Source organism: Lineus longissimus, chromosome 13 (assembly GCF_910592395.1).
Source record: "Lineus longissimus chromosome 13, tnLinLong1.2, whole genome shotgun sequence".
In the NCBI taxonomy this organism is placed as follows: Eukaryota; Metazoa; Nemertea; class Pilidiophora; order Heteronemertea; family Lineidae; genus Lineus; species Lineus longissimus.
The window spans coordinates 28,884-52,272 of record NC_088320.1 but is presented as its reverse complement, the minus strand read 5'-3'; the positions used below and the strand labels follow the sequence as shown (position 1 = coordinate 52,272).

The window sequence follows — 23,389 nt, the reverse complement described above, 5'->3', positions numbered from 1 at the left end:
CGAGAAGTCTCCACCTTTAAATCATGTTAATTATCGGACGATCTCTCAAATACCCATGTGAAAATATAACCGTTTTTTCCGAGTTCATAAATGTGTTGTCAACATTGGTTCAACCAGATAGAATATCTGGCATTGATGTAGGGAATCACTTTGATAAAGTACCCAGATTCTTCCCTGGGTCATTTCTGGAATAGTCCATTTATGTACTGAATCAGGAGGATCATTGGGCCCGAGGCATCTACAACGAAGAGATGTTCTCAAAGGGCAAACGTTGGGCTGTTGTAGCCTAACCAGTAGAGGGGTGGGTAATTCGACAGTGATTCTCCAAAAGAAGTTGTCGGATTTTGATCCCCGAATTATCTATCCGACTCTGATGGCCATAGTGTGAAATGCTAAGGAGGGTCGAAGGAATGTCATGTCTATACTGACATGACTCACATTGACCCCGATATTAGATTGTCCTGGTACTGTATACAGGCAGTTGTCATGTTAGTGTCATCTCAATGGATTCCCTTAATGATAGTGTTTGTGTTTGAAGAACGACTAGTCTAATCTGATCTGACCACGCTCATCTCGGAGAGATATCTCTGGCCACATGTTGTGTTGCCATTGATAACCTTGCGTCTAGGCCGAGCCAACCATTTCAAGTTCGCGTTAAAAAGGCCGCTTACCTCAGAACACAAACTCACTTCTGCTCGTAATATTTCCGCGAAGGGCAATTAGGATTGCTCACTCTTCTTCTTCCAACATCCAACTGGCCGTATTTCTCGCAATGATAGCCTTGCTGGCAACTTTTCACGAATCTATAGACCTCTATAGACCTCGTTAACAAAAATACTAATTGGCGTGTCCTATTTTTACCATGACCACTCACTTGTCAGCCAATGTCTTTTAATCTATCGGTCTCATGAGCCAGGCTATAAATATGAACTTCGCTTCAAGTCAAACATTTTTCATTTGTTAAAGGGTGATCTTCTGACAGCAAAGATGTGGAAGTTTGTCCTGTTAGCGTGTGTGGGCGTGGTATTAGCCAAAGGTAGGTTGCAGCACACAGGCTTAGAGCATGACTCGTGTTTTGTTTTCATGGTTTGGTCTCTAGTATGAAATGGTTCCTTATTGGTCGAGTGTATTGTAGAACACCAGGGTTAAGATTCTATTGATATCATTCCGAGTGGACTGCAGGGAATCACAGTAAACCTTACTGGAAGAAGGCACAAGAGTCCAATCTGAAATTCACCGGAGGCAGTTCATATCCTTGATATATGACCCCAAATAGAACCACGTCATGCTCTTATCCTTCACTAGAGTCCAATCTGAACTTTACCGGAGGCAGTTCATATCCTTGATATATGACCCCAAATAGAACCACGTCATGCTCTTATCCTTCACTAGAGTCCAATCTGAACTTTACCGGAGGCAGTTCATATCCTTGATATATGACCCCAAATAGAACCACGTCATGCTCTTATCCTTCACTAGAGTCCAATCTGAACTTTACCGGAGGCAGTTCCTATCCTTGATATATGACCCCAAATAGAACCACGTCATGCTCTTATCCTTCACTAGAGTCCAATCTGAACTTTACCGGAGGCAGTTCATATCCTTGATATATGACCCCAAATAGAACCACGTCATGCTCTGATCCTTCACTAGAGTCCAATCTGAACTTTACCGGAGGCAGTTCCTATCCTTGATATATGACCCCAAATAGAACCACGTCATGCTCTTATCCTTCACTAGAGTCCAATCTGAACTTTACCGGAGTCAGTTCATATCCTTGATATATGACCCCAAATAGAACCACGTCAAGCTCTGATCCTTCACTAGAGTCCAATCTGAACTTTACCGGAGGCAGTTCATATCCTTGATATATGACCCCAAATACAACCACGTCAAGCTCTGATCCTTCACTAGAGTCCAATCTGAACTTTACCGGAGGCAGTTCATATCCTTGATATATGACCCCAAATACAACCACGTCAAGCTCTGATCCTTCACTAGAGTCCAATCTGAACTTTACCGGAGGCAGTTCATATCCTTGATATATGACCCCAAATACAACCACGTCAAGCTCTGATCCTTCACTAGAGTCCAATCTGAACTTTACCGGAGGCAGTTCATATCCTTGATATATGACCCCAAATACAACCACGTCAAGCTCTGATCCTTCACTAGAGTCCAATCTGAACTTTACCGGAGGCAGTTCATATCCTTGATATATGACCCCAAATACAACCACGTCAAGCTCTGATCCTTCACTAGAGTCCAATCTGAACTTTACCGGAGGCAGTTCATATCCTTGATATATGACCCCAAATACAACCACGTCAAGCTCTGATCCTTCACTAGAGTCCAATCTGAACTTTACCGGAGGCAGTTCATATCCTTGATATATGACCCCAAATAGAACCACGTCATGCTATTATCCTTCACTAGAGTCCAATCTGAACTTTACCGGAGGCAGTTCATATCCTTGATATATGACCCCAAATACAACCACGTCAAGCTCTGATCCTTCACTAGAGTCCAATCTGAACTTTACCGGAGGCAGTTCATATCCTTGATATATGACCCCAAATACAACCACGTCAAGCTCTGATCCTTCACTAGAGTCCAATCTGAACTTTACCGGAGGCAGTTCATATCCTTGATATATGACCCCAAATACAACCACGTCAAGCTCTGATCCTTCACTAGAGTCCAATCTGAACTTTACCGGAGGCAGTTCATATCCTTGATATATGACCCCAAATACAACCACATCAAGCTCTGATCCTTCACTAGAGTCCAATCTGAACTTTACCGGAGGCAGTTCATATCCTTGATATATGACCCCAAATAGAACCACGTCATGCTCTTATCCTTCACTAGAGTCCAATCTGAACTTTACCGGAGGCAGTTCATATCCTTGATATATGACCCCAAATACAACCACGTCAAGCTCTGATCCTTCACTAGAGTCCAATCTGAACTTTACCGGAGGCAGTTCATATCCTTGATATATGACCCCAAATAGAACCACGTCATGCTCTTATCCTTCACTAGAGTCCAATCTGAACTTTACCGGAGGCAGTTCATATCCTTGATATATGACCCCAAATACAACCACGTCAAGCTCTTATCCTTCACTAGAGTCCAATCTGAACTTTACCGGAGGCAGTTCATATCCTTGATATATGACCCCAAATACAACCACGTCAAGCTCTTATCCTTCACTAGAGTCCAATCTGAACTTTACCGGAGGCAGTTCATATCCTTGATATATGACCCCAAATACAACCACGTCAAGCTCTGATCCTTCACTAGAGTCCAATCTGAACTTTACCGGAGGCAGTTCCTATCCTTGATGTATGACCCCAAATAGAACCACGCCAAGCTCTGATCCTTCACTAGAGTCCAATCTGAACTTTACCGGAGGCAGTTCATATCCTTGATATATGACCCCAAATACAACCACGTCAAGCTCTGATCCTTCACTAGAGTCCAATCTGAACTTTACCGGAGGCAGTTCCTATCCTTGATATATGACCCAAAATAGAACCACGTCAAGCTCTTATCCTTCACTAGAGTCCAATCTGAACTTTACCGGAGGCAGTTCATATCCTTGATATATGACCCCAAATACAACCACGTCAAGCTCTTATCCTTCACTAGAGTCCAATCTGAACTTTACCGGAGGCAGTTCATATCCTTGATATATGACCCCAAATACAACCACGTCAAGCTCTGATCCTTCACTAGAGTCCAATCTGAACTTTACCGGAGGCAGTTCATATCCTTGATATATGACCCCAAATACAACCACGTCAAGCTCTTAACCTTCACTAGAGTCCAATCTGAACTTTACCGGAGGCAGTTCATATCCTTGATATATGACCCCAAATAGAACCACGTCAAGCTCTGATCCTTCACTAGAGTCCAATCTGAACTTTACCGGAGGCAGTTCATATCCTTGATATATGACCCCAAATACAACCACGTCAAGCTCTGATCCTTCACTAGAGTCCAATCTGAACTTTACCGGAGGCAGTTCATATCCTTGATATATGACCCCAAATACAACCACGTCAAGCTCTGATCCTTCACTAGAGTCCAATCTGAACTTTACCGGAGGCAGTTCATATCCTTGATATATGACCCCAAATACAACCACGTCAAGCTCTGATCCTTCACTAGAGTCCAATCTGAACTTTACCGGAGGCAGTTCCTATCCTTGATATATGACCCCAAATACAACCACGTCATGCTCTGATCCTTCACTAGAGTCCAATCTGAACTTTACCGGAGGCAGTTCCTATCCTTGATATATGACCCCAAATAGAACCACGTCAAGCTCTGATCCTTCACTAGAGTCCAATCTGAACTTTACCGGAGGCAGTTCATATCCTTGATATATGACCCCAAATACAACCACGTCAAGCTCTGATCCTTCACTAGAGTCCAATCTGAACTTTACCGGAGGCAGTTCCTATCCTTGATATATGACCCCAAATACAACCACGTCAAGCTCTGATCCTTCACTAGAGTCCAATCTGAACTTTACCGGAGGCAGTTCATATCCTTGATATATGACCCCAAATACAACCACGTCAAGCTCTGATCCTTCACTAGAGTCCAATCTGAACTTTACCGGAGGCAGTTCATATCCTTGATATATGACCCCAAATACAACCACGTCAAGCTCTTATCCTTCACTAGAGTCCAATCTGAACTTTACCGGAGGCAGTTCATATCCTTGATATATGACCCCAAATACAACCACGTCAAGCTCTGATCCTTCACTAGAGTCCAATCTGAACTTTACCGGAGGCAGTTCATATCCTTGATATATGACCCCAAATACAACCACGTCAAGCTCTTATCCTTCACTAGAGTCCAATCTGAACTTTACCGGAGGCAGTTCATATCCTTGATATATGACCCCAAATACAACCACGTCAAGCTCTGATCCTTCACTAGAGTCCAATCTGAACTTTACCGGAGGCAGTTCATATCCTTGATATATGACCCCAAATACAACCACGTCAAGCTCTTATCCTTCACTAGAGTCCAATCTGAACTTTACCGGAGGCAGTTCATATCCTTGATATATGACCCCAAATACAACCACGCCAAGCTCTTAACCTTCACTAGAGTCCAATCTGAACTTTACCGGAGGCAGTTCATATCCTTGATATATGACCCCAAATAGAACCACGTCAAGCTCTTAACCTTCACAAGAGTCCAATCTGAACTTTACCGGAGGCAGTTCATATCCTTGATATATGACCCCAAATACAACCACGTCAAGCTCTTAACCTTCACAAGAATCCTGTCATAATGAAAGTGTTCAGGTTGGTGGTTGTAATAACCCTCATAACATCTCACAGGCCCATGCACCCAGAAGAACGATGATAATGCGAGGCTGCTGGAGGAAGCCAGGGCCAAGGGCACCGACATCATGGACCTACCATACTTTAGATGCGAAGAAGATGGAACTTTCGCCAGGGTGCAGTGCTACGGAGCATCTGGGTAGTAAGTAGCCTGACGCAGACAACGTACAGGATTACAATTACATATGTTATGCAATTTGCATACGGTATTCTAAAACCTAAGCAGAACAGTAAACAACTTATCACCATAAATTAATAGTACCTCCAAATAATTTCATCCAATAAGTAAATCTAGGCACATGGATGAGAGTCCTCAGTCGGCTTCTTGACAAAAGTTCCCTCTACTTGCAGCTGTTACTGCGCCGCCAAGGATGGCACTTCCATTGGCGATCACAACAACAACAACATGGAAGGAAAGGGGGCGGGCGTGGGCAACGGCATGAATTGCAGTAAGTTTGCCGGGGAGTTGAATCGGTCCCTCGATCTCAACGTGACGATTCGTGCTATTGCTGAATGTTAAAAGAGGCTCTCCGTCGCCAGTTGCCCACTTCAGGTGTTTGTACCAACGATGACTATGGTGTCAGTGGAATCAGTGCCCTGCACCATTTCCCTGTATCTCCTTTTAACCGTTCATTCCACTGAACCGTGTGTTGTTCAACAGGGTTGTTCAAACTGGCTGAAGCCCACCAGTGCCATGAAGGCACACCAGTGCCATGAACGCGCACCAGTGCTATGAACGCGCACCAGTGCTATGAACGCACACCAGGGCCATGAACGCATACCATGGCCATGAACGCACGCCAGCGCAATAAAGGCAAAACGCATTCTAGTGGCATCTGGATCATCTGTATGTCGGTGTGAACATTAATAGATTGATTCCTTTCCAGATTGTGCCCGTGATTTCTACGAGTATCAGCAGACTGGTCTGATCGGAAAGTCATTCTCATGTGAAGACAATGGGAACTACAAAGCCGTCCAGTGTCTCGGCAGTGTCTGCTACTGCGCTGATGAGCTTGGAAACAATGCCGGCAATGGTGGCGTACCTATTGGAGAGAGTGATACACTACAATGCTAAAGCCTTAAATGTTGTCGTCCCTCTGTGTGTATCTGGGACTTCCACTATCTGATGATTAAAGGTTGATAAAGATCAGCACGTTTCTCCACATTCAAACCTTCTTTTTACGTCCTTTCAAACTATATTCACTTGCTTCAGGCAAGACTTACTTACCTTCTCATGGATTTTGTACTTAGACATTTTTTCATTTGAAAAATTTTCAAAAAAGTTTTGGGACTGATGATATTGGTGATGTTGGTCTTGATTTGAGCGAAAAAAAAGTGAAAAAAAAATTTTGTACTCAGAAATTTTTTCAGCTCAAATATCTCTCTTGGTCAATCATCAGGCGTTCTCCAAGGTATTCTCCATTGACGATTGATGAGTTCTTGCAAAGGAGCTAGGTTCTCGCGTCGCGTCGCTCCAGACGACGGGCTTGTTAAACCAAAATATCCTTCAGCACTGCGACTTGCTCAACAGCAGCTGATTTCGATATCTACTGCCGAGATGTGCCGACATACATAATACCCTATGCCCTGGCGACAGTGCTTGCGCATGCGTACACTCACTTGAGTGTCGTCTGCCATGAATGGTATGTGGTATGGCACCTTGGTGATATGTGAATGGTCTATTTGAGAAGCGTTTATAGTCCATGAACAATCATGACAGTGCCCCATTGTCTGATCCACTTGTATTGGGTTTGGGAGATCACTCAGTCAAGCACAACAGAAGTGGACTAATAGATGGCTTCATGTTGAATATCAACCGATAAGTACATATGTTAGGTAAGATATATTGTTTGTATAGATACATTGCCAGGGGCTCGTCCTTCCTTGTTTAGCTTTTGGCTCGTATCGACTATCGCACCGTCAAGGAAGATTAGTATCACGGATATTCGTATCAGAGCTTTGTTAGAATCCATCTCTTTTTGGCCACAGCCAGAGCTTACTTCCTCTACAGAAAGTACCCCTTGGTTCACCTTGTAGCATTACATTACAGTGCCTGGCATGAAATGGCACAGGATGTTCATATTGGTTGCTACCAGTGAACCTAATACATATTCATATGTTACGATATAATATGCCTACGTCAGTCTTGATGACACCTAATTATATATAATGACTTAACCATGGTGTCACCCATTCATTCCTTTCTGAAACCGGTTATGATGAAGACACTGGTCAGGGAGGGATCACTATGAAGACACTGGTCAGGGAGGGATCACTATGAAGACACTGGTCAGGGAGGGATCACTATGAAGACACTGGTCAGGGAGGGATCACTATGAAGACACTGGTCAGGGAGGGATCACTATGAAGACACCGGTCAGGGAGGGATCACTATGAAGACACCGGTCAGGGAGGGATCACTATGAAGACACCGGTCAGGGAGGGATCACTATGAAGACACTGGTCAGGGAGGGATCACTATGAAGACACTGGTCAGGGAGGGATCACTATGAAGACACTGGTCAGGGAGGGATCACTATGAAGACACTGGTCAGGGAGGGATCACTATGAAGACACTGGTCAGGGAGGGATCACTATGAAGACACTGGTCAGGGAGGGATCACTATGAATACACTGGTCAGGGAGGGATCACTATGAAGACACTGGTCAGGGAGGGATCACTATGAAGACACTGGTCAGGGAGGGATCACTATGAAGACACTGGTCAGGGAGGGATCACTATGAAGACACTGGTCAGGGAGGGATCACTATGAAGACACTGGTCAGGGAGGGATCACTAATCGACCGACAGTTTTACCGCTGGTGTTTCCTGCACAGAGATCTGCTCTAATGTTTGAATGGCTTCGATTATGAGGTTGTACATGTGGCGCGAGAATGGTTGGACTGGCACTGACTTTGAAAGCCTCAGCGAACATGCGTAATGTCAGCTATATGCGTTCAGTCTGCAAACACTGTCGTATTTATTCTTACATTTGTTAAGAACTGTATAAGAAATAGGATATGTTTAGTCCATGACTTTAGTGTCCTTAAGAAAAGGCTCAATAGGCTATCAACGGGGTTTTAGTTATCCATTATGTACACACGATTTGCTCGTGAAGATGACTGTTGGAAGATAGATAGAGAACGATGATCATCTGACCTCAGGTTGAACGCAGATACCATTCTACTCTTCATTTGATAAAAGTTACCTATGGTTATTTTCCAATACAGTGTCGAATTTTAAAAAGAAGTATAAGTATCACCATGTGTGCAAAGTGTTGTTAAAAATATCGTTCTAGATGTCACGGGCAAACAATTTGTGTTTCGCAAGTAATCGGTATAATGGTTATGTTACATGGCGATAAACGAAATCGAACAGTTTCTGTGTCAAAAAGGGGAAAGTGTATAATGGCACTCGGTGCTGGTACTCTCTCCCTCTATGACCTGTCCTTCCACACTGATAACATAGCCCTGTATTCACTAGCGCTCGGTGCTGGTACTCTCTCCCTCTATGACCTGTCCTTCCACACTGATAACATAGCCCTGTATTCACTAGCGCTCGGTGCTGGTACTCTCTCCCTCTGTGACCTGTCCTTCCACACTGATAACATAGCCCTGTATTCACTAGCGCTCGGTGCTGGTACTCTCTCCCTCTGTGACCTGTCCTCCTCTACCGATAACGCAGCCTGGTATTTACTGGCACTCTTGGCAGGTACTCTCTCCCTCTGTGACCTGTCCTTCCGCGGTACCCCTTCCACACGGATAACATAGCCTCGTATTCACTGGCACTCAAGGCTCGTACTCTCTCCCTCTGTGACCTGTCGTTCTACACCGATTACATGATCTAGTATTCACTGACTTTTTATCTCCCTTTGTGACCTGTCCGTTGATCCACACCGATAACATAGCCCAGTGCTACTGTCACTCAAGGCTGCTACTCTCTCCCCCTGTGACCGATCCTTCCGCACCGATAACATAGCACCGTACGATGCTGATACTCTCTCCCTATGTGATCTACCCTTCTACATCGATACTATAGCATAGTGACTACTGGCATGGTGCCACTGTCGGCGACTCATCTCTCCACACCGAAAAATAGCCTCTAGCGGTTATTAAGTGTCTCAATCGTCTCTGTCTCTGCATGATTCGTCTCTGACGTTTTGTTAAACATGCATACATGTATCCTCAATTTACGACATTCCTGAAATATCACCTCACCATTGATCAACATGTTGGAACCAGTAACATCGCCTTAATAAGACAATTCCTACTAATAATCGATAAAGGTGTCTCAAGCCTTGGGCATCTTGGGTTTACAGTAAATGGGTTTAACACGGATTCAACTTATCTACACGGGAACCGACATGTAAAGGCACAAATTGACGACGCTTGTTTAAACATGTTATTTTTGGTACAGATATGCAGTCTAATCCGATGAAGGTGTTTTGATAGGATTGTTTCGGGTTTGATAAGTTACAGATTTTTCTTGTGTTATTCAGATATCCTGTCGACCATGGACAACATGAGTGTGAATAGTTCGATTCGGAACCTGTGAATATCAAGTCTTTGACAGAGAGAGCTGTGTCATCTTCAATATGGCTTTAGCATTAGGCGAGCGTTATGCCTTAAACCGTGAGAAGGAGCTAGGCCTGGTATCGTACAGGCAATATGAACCTTACCAGACTCCTTCATTCCTACCTACTCCGTTTCCTTATTACCTGACCAATGTTCTCCCATGTGACCCACTTCAGCCAGTAGAGTATGGCCTAAACGGAGGCGAGCTGCCCAATTACAGAACGTACAGTTCTTTTGAGGATCCAGAGAACAACGTGGATGAGTGGGGAAATGACGGGATGCCTCGTCTGAATCTGAGGAAAGTTGGAGGAGAGATGAAAGTGTAAGTTGACAAACTTACTACTCTTCTAATTCAAGCCGGGCCCCACTCAAGTTATTTAGATAAGAACGAGTTGAGAGCGTCTTAGACGAATCAGATTTGCTAACATGTACAGCGGACATGCACTTGTGAGGTTTTCTAGACGACTCGAGGCTTCTCAAAGTACAGACACCAAAATTGCCATTTGCCAGTAAATGCATGGACTTACACACTGGAGATGAATTTAAAGATAAAAGTTGTGCAGGCCCCTTGTTCGACAATTGCACAGACACTGGGTGCGCTGATTGACCTCTGTCCTTTGCAGGTCTTTCCGTGACGATAGTCTCCACACATCACGTGATCCCAATCCTATCCAATCACATCTCCGTAAATGCCCCAGCTCAGCCAATGCCTGGTCGAGGGACCAAGCCACAGCTGATGATATTTCAATAAGGTACAAAGTGCTTCCCCATCATCTTTCCACGGGTTTCAAGCTGAAGCCAAGGTAAGTGATTGACCAGTCTGGCTGCTGTGTTTGGTGTATGTATATTGGCAGCATTCGCGATGTTCCAGCGAATGGGATACAACTTACACCATCAAGTAAAACGAACGATGTTTTACAGTTTAAACATTTATCACTAAATACATAAACATGATCAATTCTTTCGCAACACGAAAGGATTCCTTGATTTCATTGTACATACATGTATATACATCTAAATAGAGTGATGCCATGAGCCGGCTCCAAACTCGAGTTTTGTTCAAACGAACGTTTTCAAAGTCACACTCAGTCTTCAGGGAGAGTAAGCCTTTACTCATGAAACTACAGCCATTCCTCGCTAAGTCCAAATGTTTTCTTCATTGGTTTTTTTCAGTCCCAAAACTTCTTTGATTTTGAACATTTTTCAGAAGTTTGACTTTTCCTGCTAACCCTTACCCTAACCCTAAAAAAATTCCAAAGTCCAAGAATTTTTTTACTGTTTTTTTTGTTTTCTGCTCAAAATGAACCAACATCATCAGTCCCAAAACTCTTTTGACTTGAACATTTTTCGAAATTTTGAACTGACTGAAAGTTGAAAAAATTTCTAAGTCCATTTTTTTTTCACTGGTTTTTGTTTTCTGCTCAAAATGAACGAACATCGTCAGTCCGAAAACTTTGAACATTTTTCAGAATTTTGACTATTTTCTACTAACCCTTACGCTAACCCTGAAAATTTTTTTCGCTGGAGCTAGAGTATCTTCGAAAATCATTATGTCCTTGAATGAAACATTATATCACTATAACCTTCTCAGCTGTTCAACCATCCTGACAGAAGTTGGACCGACAATGAATTTAAACGAAAAAGGCCCAAAGTTGTAATTAACAAACCAAATCTGCAAATAAGCTAGCTCTTCTTGTTCAAATATTGTTCCTCCTGTTCACAACTGTCCCCACTTAGCACTGATACGTACAGTATTGGTACCGTCTGCTCCAACCGGAATCTCAAATGTGACGTCATACGCCTCGTGTGACTCACTCGATGGACCCCAGGCGAGGTGTTGGCCCCCCTTAATACTGGAGTCAATGAATTCTTTGAGTTTTCCGTTTACCGACTGAACAACAGAATCATTACTTGCTGATCTGTTGTGAAACATTGAATTGTACCTCACCAGCTCAGCCATAGCTGCAAACACGAGCTTGATACAATCCAGAAATTTGGGCTGTATGACATCTTTACGACGGATATGCAGGTGCGGCTGCCCGGTGGAGGTGGTCGTGCGTGTATCCGCTAACCAACTCGAGGGCAAGACAAAGCCAAGCTTTGTTATGAAATCGTGCACCGGTGGTTGCGGTTCGAACAGTGAGAAGATATCAGGCGGCATTCCACACAAGCCTTGCAGTTCCACTTTGTCAAAGCGCCGCAACGTTTCGACAGCACATTTTATGAAAACGTCAGCGGTGTCCTCTTTTAGTCCATGAAGAAAGTTATTGTATGGGTTGCTCGGGTCCAATAATAGAGGCCGTGCCTGTCTGATGTGGTCAGGCACGTCTGCCGCCCTGTAAAACTCGTAGAATCCTAAGTTGGTACTGCGAATGTCCCGGACTCTGACGAGGAAGAGCCTGAACGCTCTCAGGATAGATGGCTTGTATTTGTTAGCTTGTTCCTCTTCCTGTCCTGCCTTGATCGCTAGCGTCTCCATGATAGAAGATCGCCCGGACAGGTACTTCGGGTAGAATATCGTGGTGTTCCAGAACTTTCCGAGTCGTGCGACCCTGTGGACAAATGGGGTTTGTCTTTTGACGAACTCTACCGAAGCTTCGGTCAAGCCTGCACTGTTGTCGTTCGCGGCTTTCCGTAGATCACGTGACCTTGTAATCTTCTGCAGCATAAACCTGTGTTGCGTCATCACAGTGTCACCTGACCTGTCGTTTGGTGGCACCATGTTCGTGGCGGGAAGCAAGTCAAAGTCAACGCCATCTATTGAGAACTGCAGAGAACGCGGGCACACTTTGAAGTCTGCTTCTGTCAGGTTAAAGCTCAGCAACAGAATGTCCTGGAACTCATCGATGACATTATCTCTAAAAGGAGGAGTGACGTCATTGACATAAACAACACAATCATAGTCCACTTTGTACCAGACGGATGTTGCTTTAGCCAGGCCTCCTAACGGCCGTAATCTATCCAATGAAAAGCGTGATCTCTGCTTCAAACACCTGAAGACCCTGTCTACCATCGTGCTGCCCTTAGTCTTCAGCCCTTGCGGTATAGCCATGCCATCAGACAGTTGAATCAAATAGCTATCCATTCTTATCGGATCTGTTCGGTTTATTTAGTCGTTTAGTCCTTTATCGAGCAATGCCTCAGGAGACACACTTTCAACCTTTCTCAGAGTGATAATGTTTGGTAATATCTGTTCACTGGCGCGCAGGACTTTATATATGACTCGCGATTTCACAATCGGGAAACACGTTTTGTCCTTTTAGTTTTGTTAGTTTCGATGAAACTATGAGTAGAACTGAATCCGTGAACACCTACTCTCAGATAATAATTGAAACATTATGGGGAATACCATTTATTTTAGTGAAAGCGATTAACCTCGCTTCAGGGATCCACACTTAAACACACTTGTCAACAATTCATTCCTTATGGGAAGACTCCCAAGGAAACAAGAATGATTACAGTTGAGCCGAACAATCGATAGGGATTCGTCGAAACCGAGAGCGATGTCGGCATTGGTCGCAAGATGGCGATGGCTAAAACTATTGATTAAGGGTAAGCATGACTGCAAGTGGTTTAGTCATCCAGCTGAAGAGGTCATGATCGTGCATACTTGGTGATAATATTGATGACAAGTTTATTGTTGTACAGCATTGCCTGAAGTCGGTTTTAAGAAGTTTGAAGACAACTAGAAATTTCTCAGTGGCACTTATATCGAGCATACGTGAACATCGCCGACATGATTCAGCATTATTATGGAGGTTTCTAATCATACCAACTAACCCCAACACTCTCCCGGGTTGCTAAGTTCCCCACAGTTTTAATTCTTAATCTCTGGCCATTATCATATATTTATGAGTCTTTTTGGAATGTGTGTCTTTTTATCAGGACCAAGGTTCTTTGAGCTATGTCAAACTACGCCCACATTGGCAATTACAAACCACTTTCATGACGATGTATGATGTACATGTACTATCTAATGTGGTCGATAATTATCATGGCCTCACTGCGTAAACTAGTCAAATAAGCGTGTGTCTCCAGACGAAATAACGATAAAATTATTTAAAATATTATGCATTTTGGCGAGCTTATGTATATTTTTCACAGGCCTAATCGGCTAATCCAGTGTGCTATATACAAACTGACGTAAGAACGAACGTTTCGTTAGCGCAGGCGTAAAGTGTGCTTAGCGACCGAGGGACGCCATTGAAGGTTTGGACATGGTACAGGACTAGCAGTAGTGGTGTTCCTTCAAATTCAGACTTGCTGATGTTTACGTAGGAGTGAGAATGACATCTCTTAAGATCTTACCGCCGCTTGAGCGGGCCCAAGGCCTTCCTGTTGAATGGGGGACAGGAAACACCAAGCATTCCGATATTTGGCTACCTAAAGGTCCAACTTGGCACACAAGGTAACGTGTAATACAAGTAGACTGTGTATACTGATATCTGTGAACTCCTCCCTTTTTGACCGAGCTTTATGACTTCTCTATCATAACGTAAAAAGCCCATTTATCAACCAAATATATATGTATGATCGAGGGCGACCTAGAATATGCCTTGCTTGTCTAACACTATGGGATTAAGGTACTTATTTCGTGATCCATCCAGAGAGACATTAGGCTTAAAGTGGCCGCGACCTCAGCTATAGAACTACTGTACTCTGGCTTAAGAGCATTGGTGATTCTCCATTACCAAGTGTGCTGCGCATTTAAAGATTAAGTTATGTTTTTTTCGCTGCATAAACCGCTTTGGTCATCAAGAAAATTTCACTCATATTACCGAACTTATCATTCGGCAGAACACTTCCCATGTGTCATATGACAAGAACGAGCGATGGACAAAGACTGACGTCAGCGGTAAATGCATTATGTGTGAACCTTGGCGAGAAGACATCCAGTGTCACTTTGTGTCTGATTCCAAGTTGACACACCATGTGGTTGAAACTCAATCTAACTTTATCATTGCTATAGCATGCTCCCTTCAACACAGTGGTCGATAGAAAGCATTAATTCCAGCTAAGCTTTCACCTTAATGTGCTATGTATTACAACCTGTTATGACTGGCATGAATATTTGAGGTGCTGATATCGATTGAGTTTGTAGAGTGGTGATTTACAGCTCTCCTCACTATAGTGTGACATATTCTAGTTAGTAATGAACCGACCTCCAGCTTAACGGGCTGATCTCACCTGGCACTATAGTGTGACATATTCTAGTTGGTCAACAACCGACCTCCAGCTTAACGGGCTGATCTCACCTGGCACTATAGTGTGACATATTCTAGTTGGTCAACAACCGACCTCCAGCTTAACGGGCTGATCTCACCTGGCACTATAGTGTGACATATTCTAGTTGGTCAACAACCGACCTCCAGCTTAACGGGCTGATCTCACCCGGCACTATAGTGTGACATATTCTAGTTGGTCAACAACCGACCTCCAGCTTATCGGGTTGATCTCACCTGGCACTATAGTGTGACCTATTCTAGTTAGTCAACAACCGACCTCTTGCCTTATGCCATCCCTGTTTTCCAGCAGAGAATGACCATTTGTCTTTCACTGTCCGGGTCATCATCCTGTTTATTCTTGGATCTTGCAGGGACGTTCCCATCCAGCAGTACTATGACTTGACCCAACTAAAGAGGAGCAATATACGCCTGAACGACCAGCTGTGAGTATAGATCGGGCACGAAATGGGCTTGTTACATTCTCTTGTGAGGCCATCACTTCTCTTCGTCTCTTGACCCGATCATTCCTGGGTAGCTTTGTGAAATGAGTACTTGGTCCATCGTAGGTGACACATCAACCAACCCGGCTACAGAGGATGTAACTAATGCATTACAACATTGCAGTGCAGGGCGTGTTTATGTTCTCAAATTGACGAATCTTATTGAAGTGAAGGAGAATGAAAGGATGAAAAGCCATTTGATTTGATCCAAATTTACACCAGAACCAACTTGAGTGCTTCACAGTTGTAACTCTGACTACTTTGCCCTCATCTGTGAAGCGGTTTTGTCCATGAATACAGCTTTCCGTTTTACATAATACAGTATTTGCTTTCATATTGCAGCGTTCCTCGCCCACAAGATATTGCATTCCAGTAAGTCTCCTTACCGATAAACGTTGACGTTGCTCCTGGTCATTTCATTATGACAATCACTTAGCTTTGGATATTATGATGTTTCGGTTCGTTTTATGAAGTGTGCGATCCGTATCACTGCAAACTAACTAACACTCCGAGAAGATATCCGCGTACACAAAAGCATGAAAATGGGGTCTGCTTTAGAGAACTCTCTCCCGCTCTCTCTGTTGTTGCATGTGTCGTGAGAACTACAGCATTCCTAATCATTATTTCCTCTTCATAGAGATTCCATGATAAACAAATCCTACCCAGCTGAACACCCTTACAGTTCTCACACACCGAGAAATGCGGTTTTCCCTAAATTCGCCGAGTCTCCAGAAGATCCGAAACGTGGTGTCGACGCCAAAGGAAACTTGCCGAAGGATCACGAGGTGCCCTCGAATCCATATGACGTCATTGTGGTGTCCAAAACCAAAGGTGAGTCTGATTGGACTGCAAGTTTATCTGAGTTTCTGACGAGAAAACAGCAGTGGAGATTTTAGGCCGTTTTCTTCTGTGGGACAGGCATGGAATCATTTACTGAGATGGGTTGTGAAGGCGATTAAATTACGTATACAACACAGCCTCATTGCTACACTGACTTGTATGCAGAACCACTTAGCTGGCATTATACTGATGCCTTCTTTTTTACCAGGGAGTGGAATGCGAAAGGAAATCGTTAGACTGGTCCCCGAGTCTTTGAAGAAAGGCCTGAGTTGGCCCGGGGACCAGGGGTTCGACCAGAAGGTCAAGACCCATGGTGGACAGCAACAATACTACCCATCTCCACCCAAGACACTGGTGCCCAATTTAGAGAAGAGGCCGCCCAGCCAACAGGTAAGGTAGAGAGATGTCTGAAGGCAGGTAACACGAGGTATGACTAAAATCGAGTGTCAACACCTTTAAGTTAAAAGTGCATTGGATAATTATGCCTAGCATATACCAACAATGGATTCTTTGCTTCTAGCTTGGGTTAGATCGCAGGGTCGCATAATCACATCTTGTCGTGTGGTTTAAAATGATGAACTACACACTCTGGAACCAGAATATTTTCGCGATCATGAGCCCATATCGTGCAAGTAAAGGAACTGCGACATTCCAAAATGGCGCATCGAGGAATGTCGCATCGATCTTTTTATCTCTTTTGATATGTTTAACTCAGTGTCTTGTTCTCTCCAGATTGCACCAAAAACCGCCAACACATTAAGGAACATCGAGCGTGGCCAATGGCAGACGACCTATGATCTAAATCATACCGGCCTCGGCCCTAGTAATGCTTTATCACTAGATAACTTTGATGAGAAAGTACTGAAACTGAACCAGACGGGCGAGATTGATGACAACTTGGTAAGCGCTGATGTCACGACCAATCATTCCTAATCTAAGTTGTATCATTTGAACTGCAAGACTCTGATCATGTACAATCAAATGCCACGGGCCAATAACTATTGAAGGAAAAGCGTCCTCTGAATAACAACCGATACTGACATGATTCTGCTTGTGATGAATAGATGTTTCTGACCTCTTCCAACTGAGCCTTGTTTCCCTTGCAGTACCCGCGTTCGCTCCGCACCTATGACCCTCCCCAACCCATCGAAGGGAGGATAGCGAGGCAGTTAGTTCCTCCTCCGCCATCCCAGGTCATCCACGAGCAAAACCAGCAGGCCACACCCAGGTGAGGACAATGATCAGGACCACTCCAATATCCGATCACTTTCCGATGATAACTTGACTTTGTTTGGACAGTTCGTCCATCATGAGCATTTCATCCCACGTGGATTGCCAACAGTTTATGTCAACAGAAGGTTCTGACCATGCTTCTGTCAGAAGCGAGGCTTTTGTCAGGAAGTCAATGCATTAAAATACGCACTTGGCATACTCTGGCATGACTGTTTCTCAACTCTTCTACTGTTACCATCACCCACACTGGCATCTTGTCACGATGTAACACTGATTCTTTCAACCCAACTAACATTTCTCTTGCAGGAAAATGACCCATCGTGAGTTAGAAGAACACCGCCTCTTGAATGGTCGTGACTACGTCAGTCTTCCTGAAGGTGCTGACAGTCCGGGTAGTAAGCACGAACACGAGCGATGGCGGGCAATGGGAGAAGCTTTCCACAGCGACACTGGGCTACAGGCGCTAGCAGAGACGAAGGCGAGGGCCGGAGAACCGGATGAAAATCCTATGAAACAGGTCGGGCCACCCGGAGGGAAAGACAAGAGCTACTTGGAGGAGATGAAGGATGCGCAGAAGGAGCGATTCCAACAGGTCGAGGCAGGGAATCGCTGGAAGCTTCTCGAAGCGGCCACTCCTAACCATGATATTGAGACTCTAAATCATAAGTATAAGATCGTTCATGAGAAGGAGAAGCCTAAGGTATTCTATGAGCATGAGGGGAAATACAATGAGGAGAGGGCGGGTCTATATAAGACCAGCTACCTACCAGAGAGGCTCACCAATAGTATGACTGAACTCGAGAGGAGTGGCCCGGAGATTATGAATACTATGAACTCACATGTAGATGCCATCAATTATCCGACAAGATTGAACTCGGGGATGGATGCCGCTTTGGCAAGTAGTAAATATATTCAGTCGAGTCGTAATGGCTTGTACGTCTCTGGTAAGCTGTCTCCCACGGAGGTGTTGGAGCCACATTATAGGCAAGAGGCCGAGCAAAGGAAACAGTTACACCAGTCGCCGCGGACTGCCAGGGTCAATGTGGTGGAGAAGAACCTCATCAACACGGAGAGTGAACACGGACGGAATTATAATCACCCCAAGTATCTGCAAGAGGATGAGATCGACCCAGAAGCTAGGCAGGAGTCCCTTATGGTGATGTCACAAGCAAACCAGAACCTCGGCAATGTCCGCCCCTATGCAGCCCAGAGACGAGGAGGCAAGACGGTCCAGTTTGCTGATAACTTGACGGTGGCTACCGGAGCTGGTGCCGAGCCAATAAGAATCAGGAGCGCCCCCATGGGGCTCAGTGTACCAAACCCGGGTGTTAATGTTGCGGACACGCAGTATCAAAGCACAGAGGCGCAATATGACTGGCGCAATTCAAGCCTTGTTCAACCAAGAGGAGACCAAGGCCAGGGTTACATGGAAGACGTCAAGAAGAATGCCTTTAGCTTTGCTTCATCAAAGAGTAACCACGAGGGGAAGAAAACAATTACGTTTGGAGTGGCTACAAAGCGGCGAGGCACATACGATGATGACCGAGACCAGTTTGCTTCCAACTCGACCACCTTCTTTCCTGGGAAAGTGTTGGACGGCGCCTCGGAACAGTTCAACACAGCTTACCAGGCCCAGTTCCCCCACTATAACATTGACTATAAGAACGATGCCCGATTCCAGTGGAAAGGTGATTCAAACACACCAAGGCCTCAAACCAGTCTCTTACAAATTCAAAATAGCTTCACAAAGTCAGACGCACATAAAAAACTGCACCACGTTTTCCCCGAAACCAACGTAGATTTGAGAGAAAATATCATTGATGGGCGACAACACGTGTTTGATAGCTTTGGTCATCTTAATGCCCAACAGTTGCGTGGTCATTGTACTTAGAGTTGAGGAAAGAGTCCGATTTTACCGTTGGTTATGATTTTAGCTTTAATTGAGCATGAAGGCAGCCTAAATACAGTAGATCCTTTGTCGGATTGTTGTTCTGCTAGGAAAGAGCAACACATTGAGGTAGGAACATGTCTCTTCTCATGAAATATTAGCCCAACTGGCCCGATGAACTGAGAGCCTTCTCTAATGAACGGTTTAGCCAACATCACGTACGTCCCGGCCAACATTAATGAGAGGGTAGAACAGTTTTCCATCCTTCTAATTATCCTTAACGGGAAGTTAGATGTCAAAGAAGGCTTGAAAATTGAGATTAGTTTTCCTTTATTGCTCTACTAGAGCACTGTCAAAGCGGACCTGTGATAACCTAACTGTGATGACAGTGAATATGTAATTATGCATGTTTCCTTTAACGTTTTTGCTAAATGTTGAACCCGAGCTGCATGCAGGTATTGTGCCGTACGTTTCGCGTGCCTTTTTTTCTGCTGCCTTTGTAACGTTACAATAAGAGTTGTCACTCTTACATAGAGCATTCCTGTCTCTGGTACATGTATATAGTGTTAGTATTTGTTTACAAGGTTGTAATAAATCACAAAAATATTCACAAATTCTATATCGTTACTGTTATGACGCGTTGTAATTGGAATATGATAGTAAGTGAGTAATCACCAAGAATGCTTCTTCACCTTGCGTCTCAAAACAAGTAAAAATAGACAGTCCACCTTTCTATACAGTACTGATGATAAACATATTCGAATTTAGCCGATGCACATACCATGGCTGATGTAAGAACGATCATCAGTTTGCCGTACTTGCTCAAACACGTTATATACTTGAATAGCTAGCTCCTCATCCAGTACATCTCACCCTTTGAAGAGAACAACCTATTGTCTTTGAGACACCTTGAATAGCTAGCTCCTCATCCAGTACATCTCACCCTTTGAAGAGAACAACTTATTGTCTTTGATACACCTTGAATAGCTAGCTCCTCATCCGGTACATCTCATCCTTTGAAGAGAGCAACCTAACTGTCTTTGATACACCTTGAATAGCTAGCTCCTCATCCAGTACATCTCACCCTTTGAAGAGAACAACCTATTGTCTTTGATACACCTTGAATAGCTAGCTCCTTATCCAGTACATCTCATCCTTTGAAGAGAACAACCTATTGTCTTTGATACACCTTGAATAGCAAGCTCCTCATCCAGTACATCTCATCCTTTGAATAGAGCAACCTACTGTCTTTGATACACCTTGAATAGCTAGCTCCTCATCCAGTACATCTCACCCTTTGAAGAGAACAACCTACTGTCTTTGATACACCTTGAATAGCTAGCTTCTCATCCAGTACATCTCACCCTTTGAAGAGAACAACCTACTGTCTTTGATACACCTTGAATAGCTAGCTCCTTATCCAGTACATCTCACCCTTTGAAGAGAACAACCTACTGTCTTTGATACACCTTGAATAGCAAGCTCCTCATCCAGTACATGTCATCCTTTGAAGAGAACAACCTACTGTCTTTGATACACCTTGAATAGCTTGCTCCTCATCCAGTACATCTCACCCTTTGAAGAGAACATCCTACTGTCTTTGATACACCTTGAATAGCTAGCTCCTCATCCAGTACATCTCACCTTTTGAAGAGAACATCCTACTGTCTTTGATACACCTTGAATAGCTAGCTCCTCATCCGGTACATCTCATCCTTTGAAGAGAACAACCTATTGTCTTTGATACACCTTGAATAGCTAGCTCCTCATCCAGTACATCTCACCCTTTGAAGAGAACAACCTATTGTCTTTGATACACCTTGAATAGCTAGCTCCTCATCCGGTACATCTCATCCTTTGAAGAGAGCAACCTAACTGTCTTTGATACACCTTGAATAGCTAGCTCCTCATCCAGTACATCTCACCCTTTGAAGAGAACAACCTATTGTCTTTGATACACCTTGAATAGCTAGCTCCTTATCCAGTACATCTCATCCTTTGAAGAGAACAACCTATTGTCTTTGATACACCTTGAATAGCAAGCTCCTCATCCAGTACATCTCATCCTTTGAATAGAGCAACCTACTGTCTTTGATACACCTTGAATAGCTAGCTCCTCATCCAGTACATCTCACCCTTTGAAGAGAACAACCTACTGTCTTTGATACACCTTGAATAGCTAGCTTCTCATCCAGTACATCTCACCCTTTGAAGAGAACAACCTACTGTCTTTGATACACCTTGAATAGCTAGCTCCTTATCCAGTACATCTCACTCTTTGAAGAGAACAACCTACTGTCTTTGATACACCTTGAATAGCAAGCTCCTCATCCAGTACATGTCATCCTTTGAAGAGAACAACCTACTGTCTTTGATACACCTTGAATAGCTTGCTCCTCATCCAGTACATCTCACCCTTTGAAGAGAACATCCTACTGTCTTTGATACACCTTGAATAGCTAGCTCCTCATCCAGTACATCTCACCTTTTGAAGAGAACATCCTACTGTCTTTGATACACCTTGAATAGCTAGCTCCTCATCCGGTACATCTCATCCTTTGAAGAGAACAACCTATTGTCTTTGATACACCTTGAATAGCTAGCTCCTCATCCAGTACATCTCACCCTTTGAAGAGAGCAACCTACTGTCTTTGATACACCTTGAATAGCTAGCTTCTCATCCAGTACATCTCACCCTTTGAAGAGAACAACCTACTGTCTTTGATACACCTTGAATAGCTTGCTCCTCATCCAGTACATCTCACCCTTTGAAGAGAACATCCTACTGTCTTTGATACACCTTGAATAGCTAGCTCCTCATCCAGTACATCTCATCCTTTGAAGAGAACAACCTACTGTCTTTGAGACACCTTGAATAGCTAGCTCTTCATCCAGTACATCTCACCCTTTGAAGAGAACATCCTACTGTCTTTGATACACCTTGAATAGCTAGCTCCTCATCCAGTACATCTCACCCTTTGAAGAGAACATCCTACTGTCTTTGAGACACCTTGAATAGCTAGCTCCTCATCCAGTACATCTCATCCTTTGAAGAGAACATCCTACTGTCTTTGATACACCTTGAATAGCTAGCTCCTTATCCAGTACATCTCACCCTTTGAAGAGAACATCCTACTGTCTTTGATACACCTTGAATAGCTAGCTCCTTATCCAGTACATCTCACCCTTTGAAGAGAACAACCTATTGTCTTTGATACACCTTGAATAGCTAGCTCCTCATCCAGTACATCTCACCTTTTGAAGAGAACATCCTACTGTCTTTGAGACACCTTGAATAGCTAGCTCCTCATCCAGTACATCTCACCCTTTGAAGAGAACAACCTACTGTCTTTGAGACACCTTGAATAGCTAGCTCCTCATCCAGTGCATCTCATCCTTTGAAGAGAACAACCTACTGTCTTTGAGACACCTTGAATAGCTAGCTCCTCATCCAGTACGTCTCACCCTTCGAAGAGAACAACCTACTGTCTTTGAGACACCTTGAATAGCTAGCTCCTCATCCAGTACATCTCACCCTTTGAAGAGAACATCCTACTGTCTTTGATACACCTTGAATAGCTAGCTCCTCATCCAGTACATCTCATCCTTTGAAGAGAGCAACCTACTGTCTTTGATACACCTTGAATAGCTAGCTCCTCATCCAGTACATCTCATCCTTTGAAGAGAGCAACCTACTGTCTTTGATACACCTTGAATAGCAAGCTCCTCATCCAGTACATCTCACCCTTTGAAGAG

General features: G+C 44.0%; 2 protein-coding genes across 4 annotated transcripts; both read left to right on the top strand.

Moving 5' to 3' along the window:
• Nucleotides 1–881: 881 nt before the first annotated feature.
• Nucleotides 882–6,535, top strand: LOC135498073 (equistatin-like). Its single transcript, XM_064788230.1, has 4 exons — nucleotides 882–1,036; nucleotides 5,370–5,514; nucleotides 5,724–5,821; nucleotides 6,260–6,535. The coding sequence occupies exons 1-4, from the start codon at nucleotides 988–990 to the stop codon at nucleotides 6,445–6,447; spliced, it is 480 nt and encodes a 159-aa protein (XP_064644300.1). The 5' UTR covers nucleotides 882–987; the 3' UTR covers nucleotides 6,448–6,535.
• Nucleotides 6,536–7,061: 526 nt separating this feature from the next.
• LOC135498467 (uncharacterized) lies at nucleotides 7,062–20,248 on the top strand. 3 transcript variants are annotated; one of them, XM_064788742.1, is made up of 10 exons: nucleotides 7,062–7,208; nucleotides 9,872–10,269; nucleotides 10,571–10,750; nucleotides 15,544–15,615; nucleotides 16,015–16,044; nucleotides 16,310–16,503; nucleotides 16,721–16,902; nucleotides 17,245–17,412; nucleotides 17,619–17,740; nucleotides 18,052–20,248. In XM_064788742.1, the coding sequence occupies exons 2-10, from the start codon at nucleotides 9,968–9,970 to the stop codon at nucleotides 19,634–19,636; spliced, it is 2,835 nt and encodes a 944-aa protein (XP_064644812.1). In that variant the 5' UTR covers nucleotides 7,062–7,208; nucleotides 9,872–9,967; the 3' UTR covers nucleotides 19,637–20,248. The 3 variants fall into 3 exon arrangements, with proteins under 3 accessions (XP_064644812.1, XP_064644813.1, XP_064644814.1); XM_064788743.1 differs by lacking the exons at nucleotides 7,062–7,208; nucleotides 9,872–10,269; nucleotides 10,571–10,750 and adding an exon at nucleotides 13,396–14,355; XM_064788744.1 differs by lacking the exons at nucleotides 7,062–7,208; nucleotides 9,872–10,269; nucleotides 10,571–10,750 and adding an exon at nucleotides 14,358–14,879.
• Nucleotides 20,249–23,389: the final 3,141 nt, after the last annotated feature.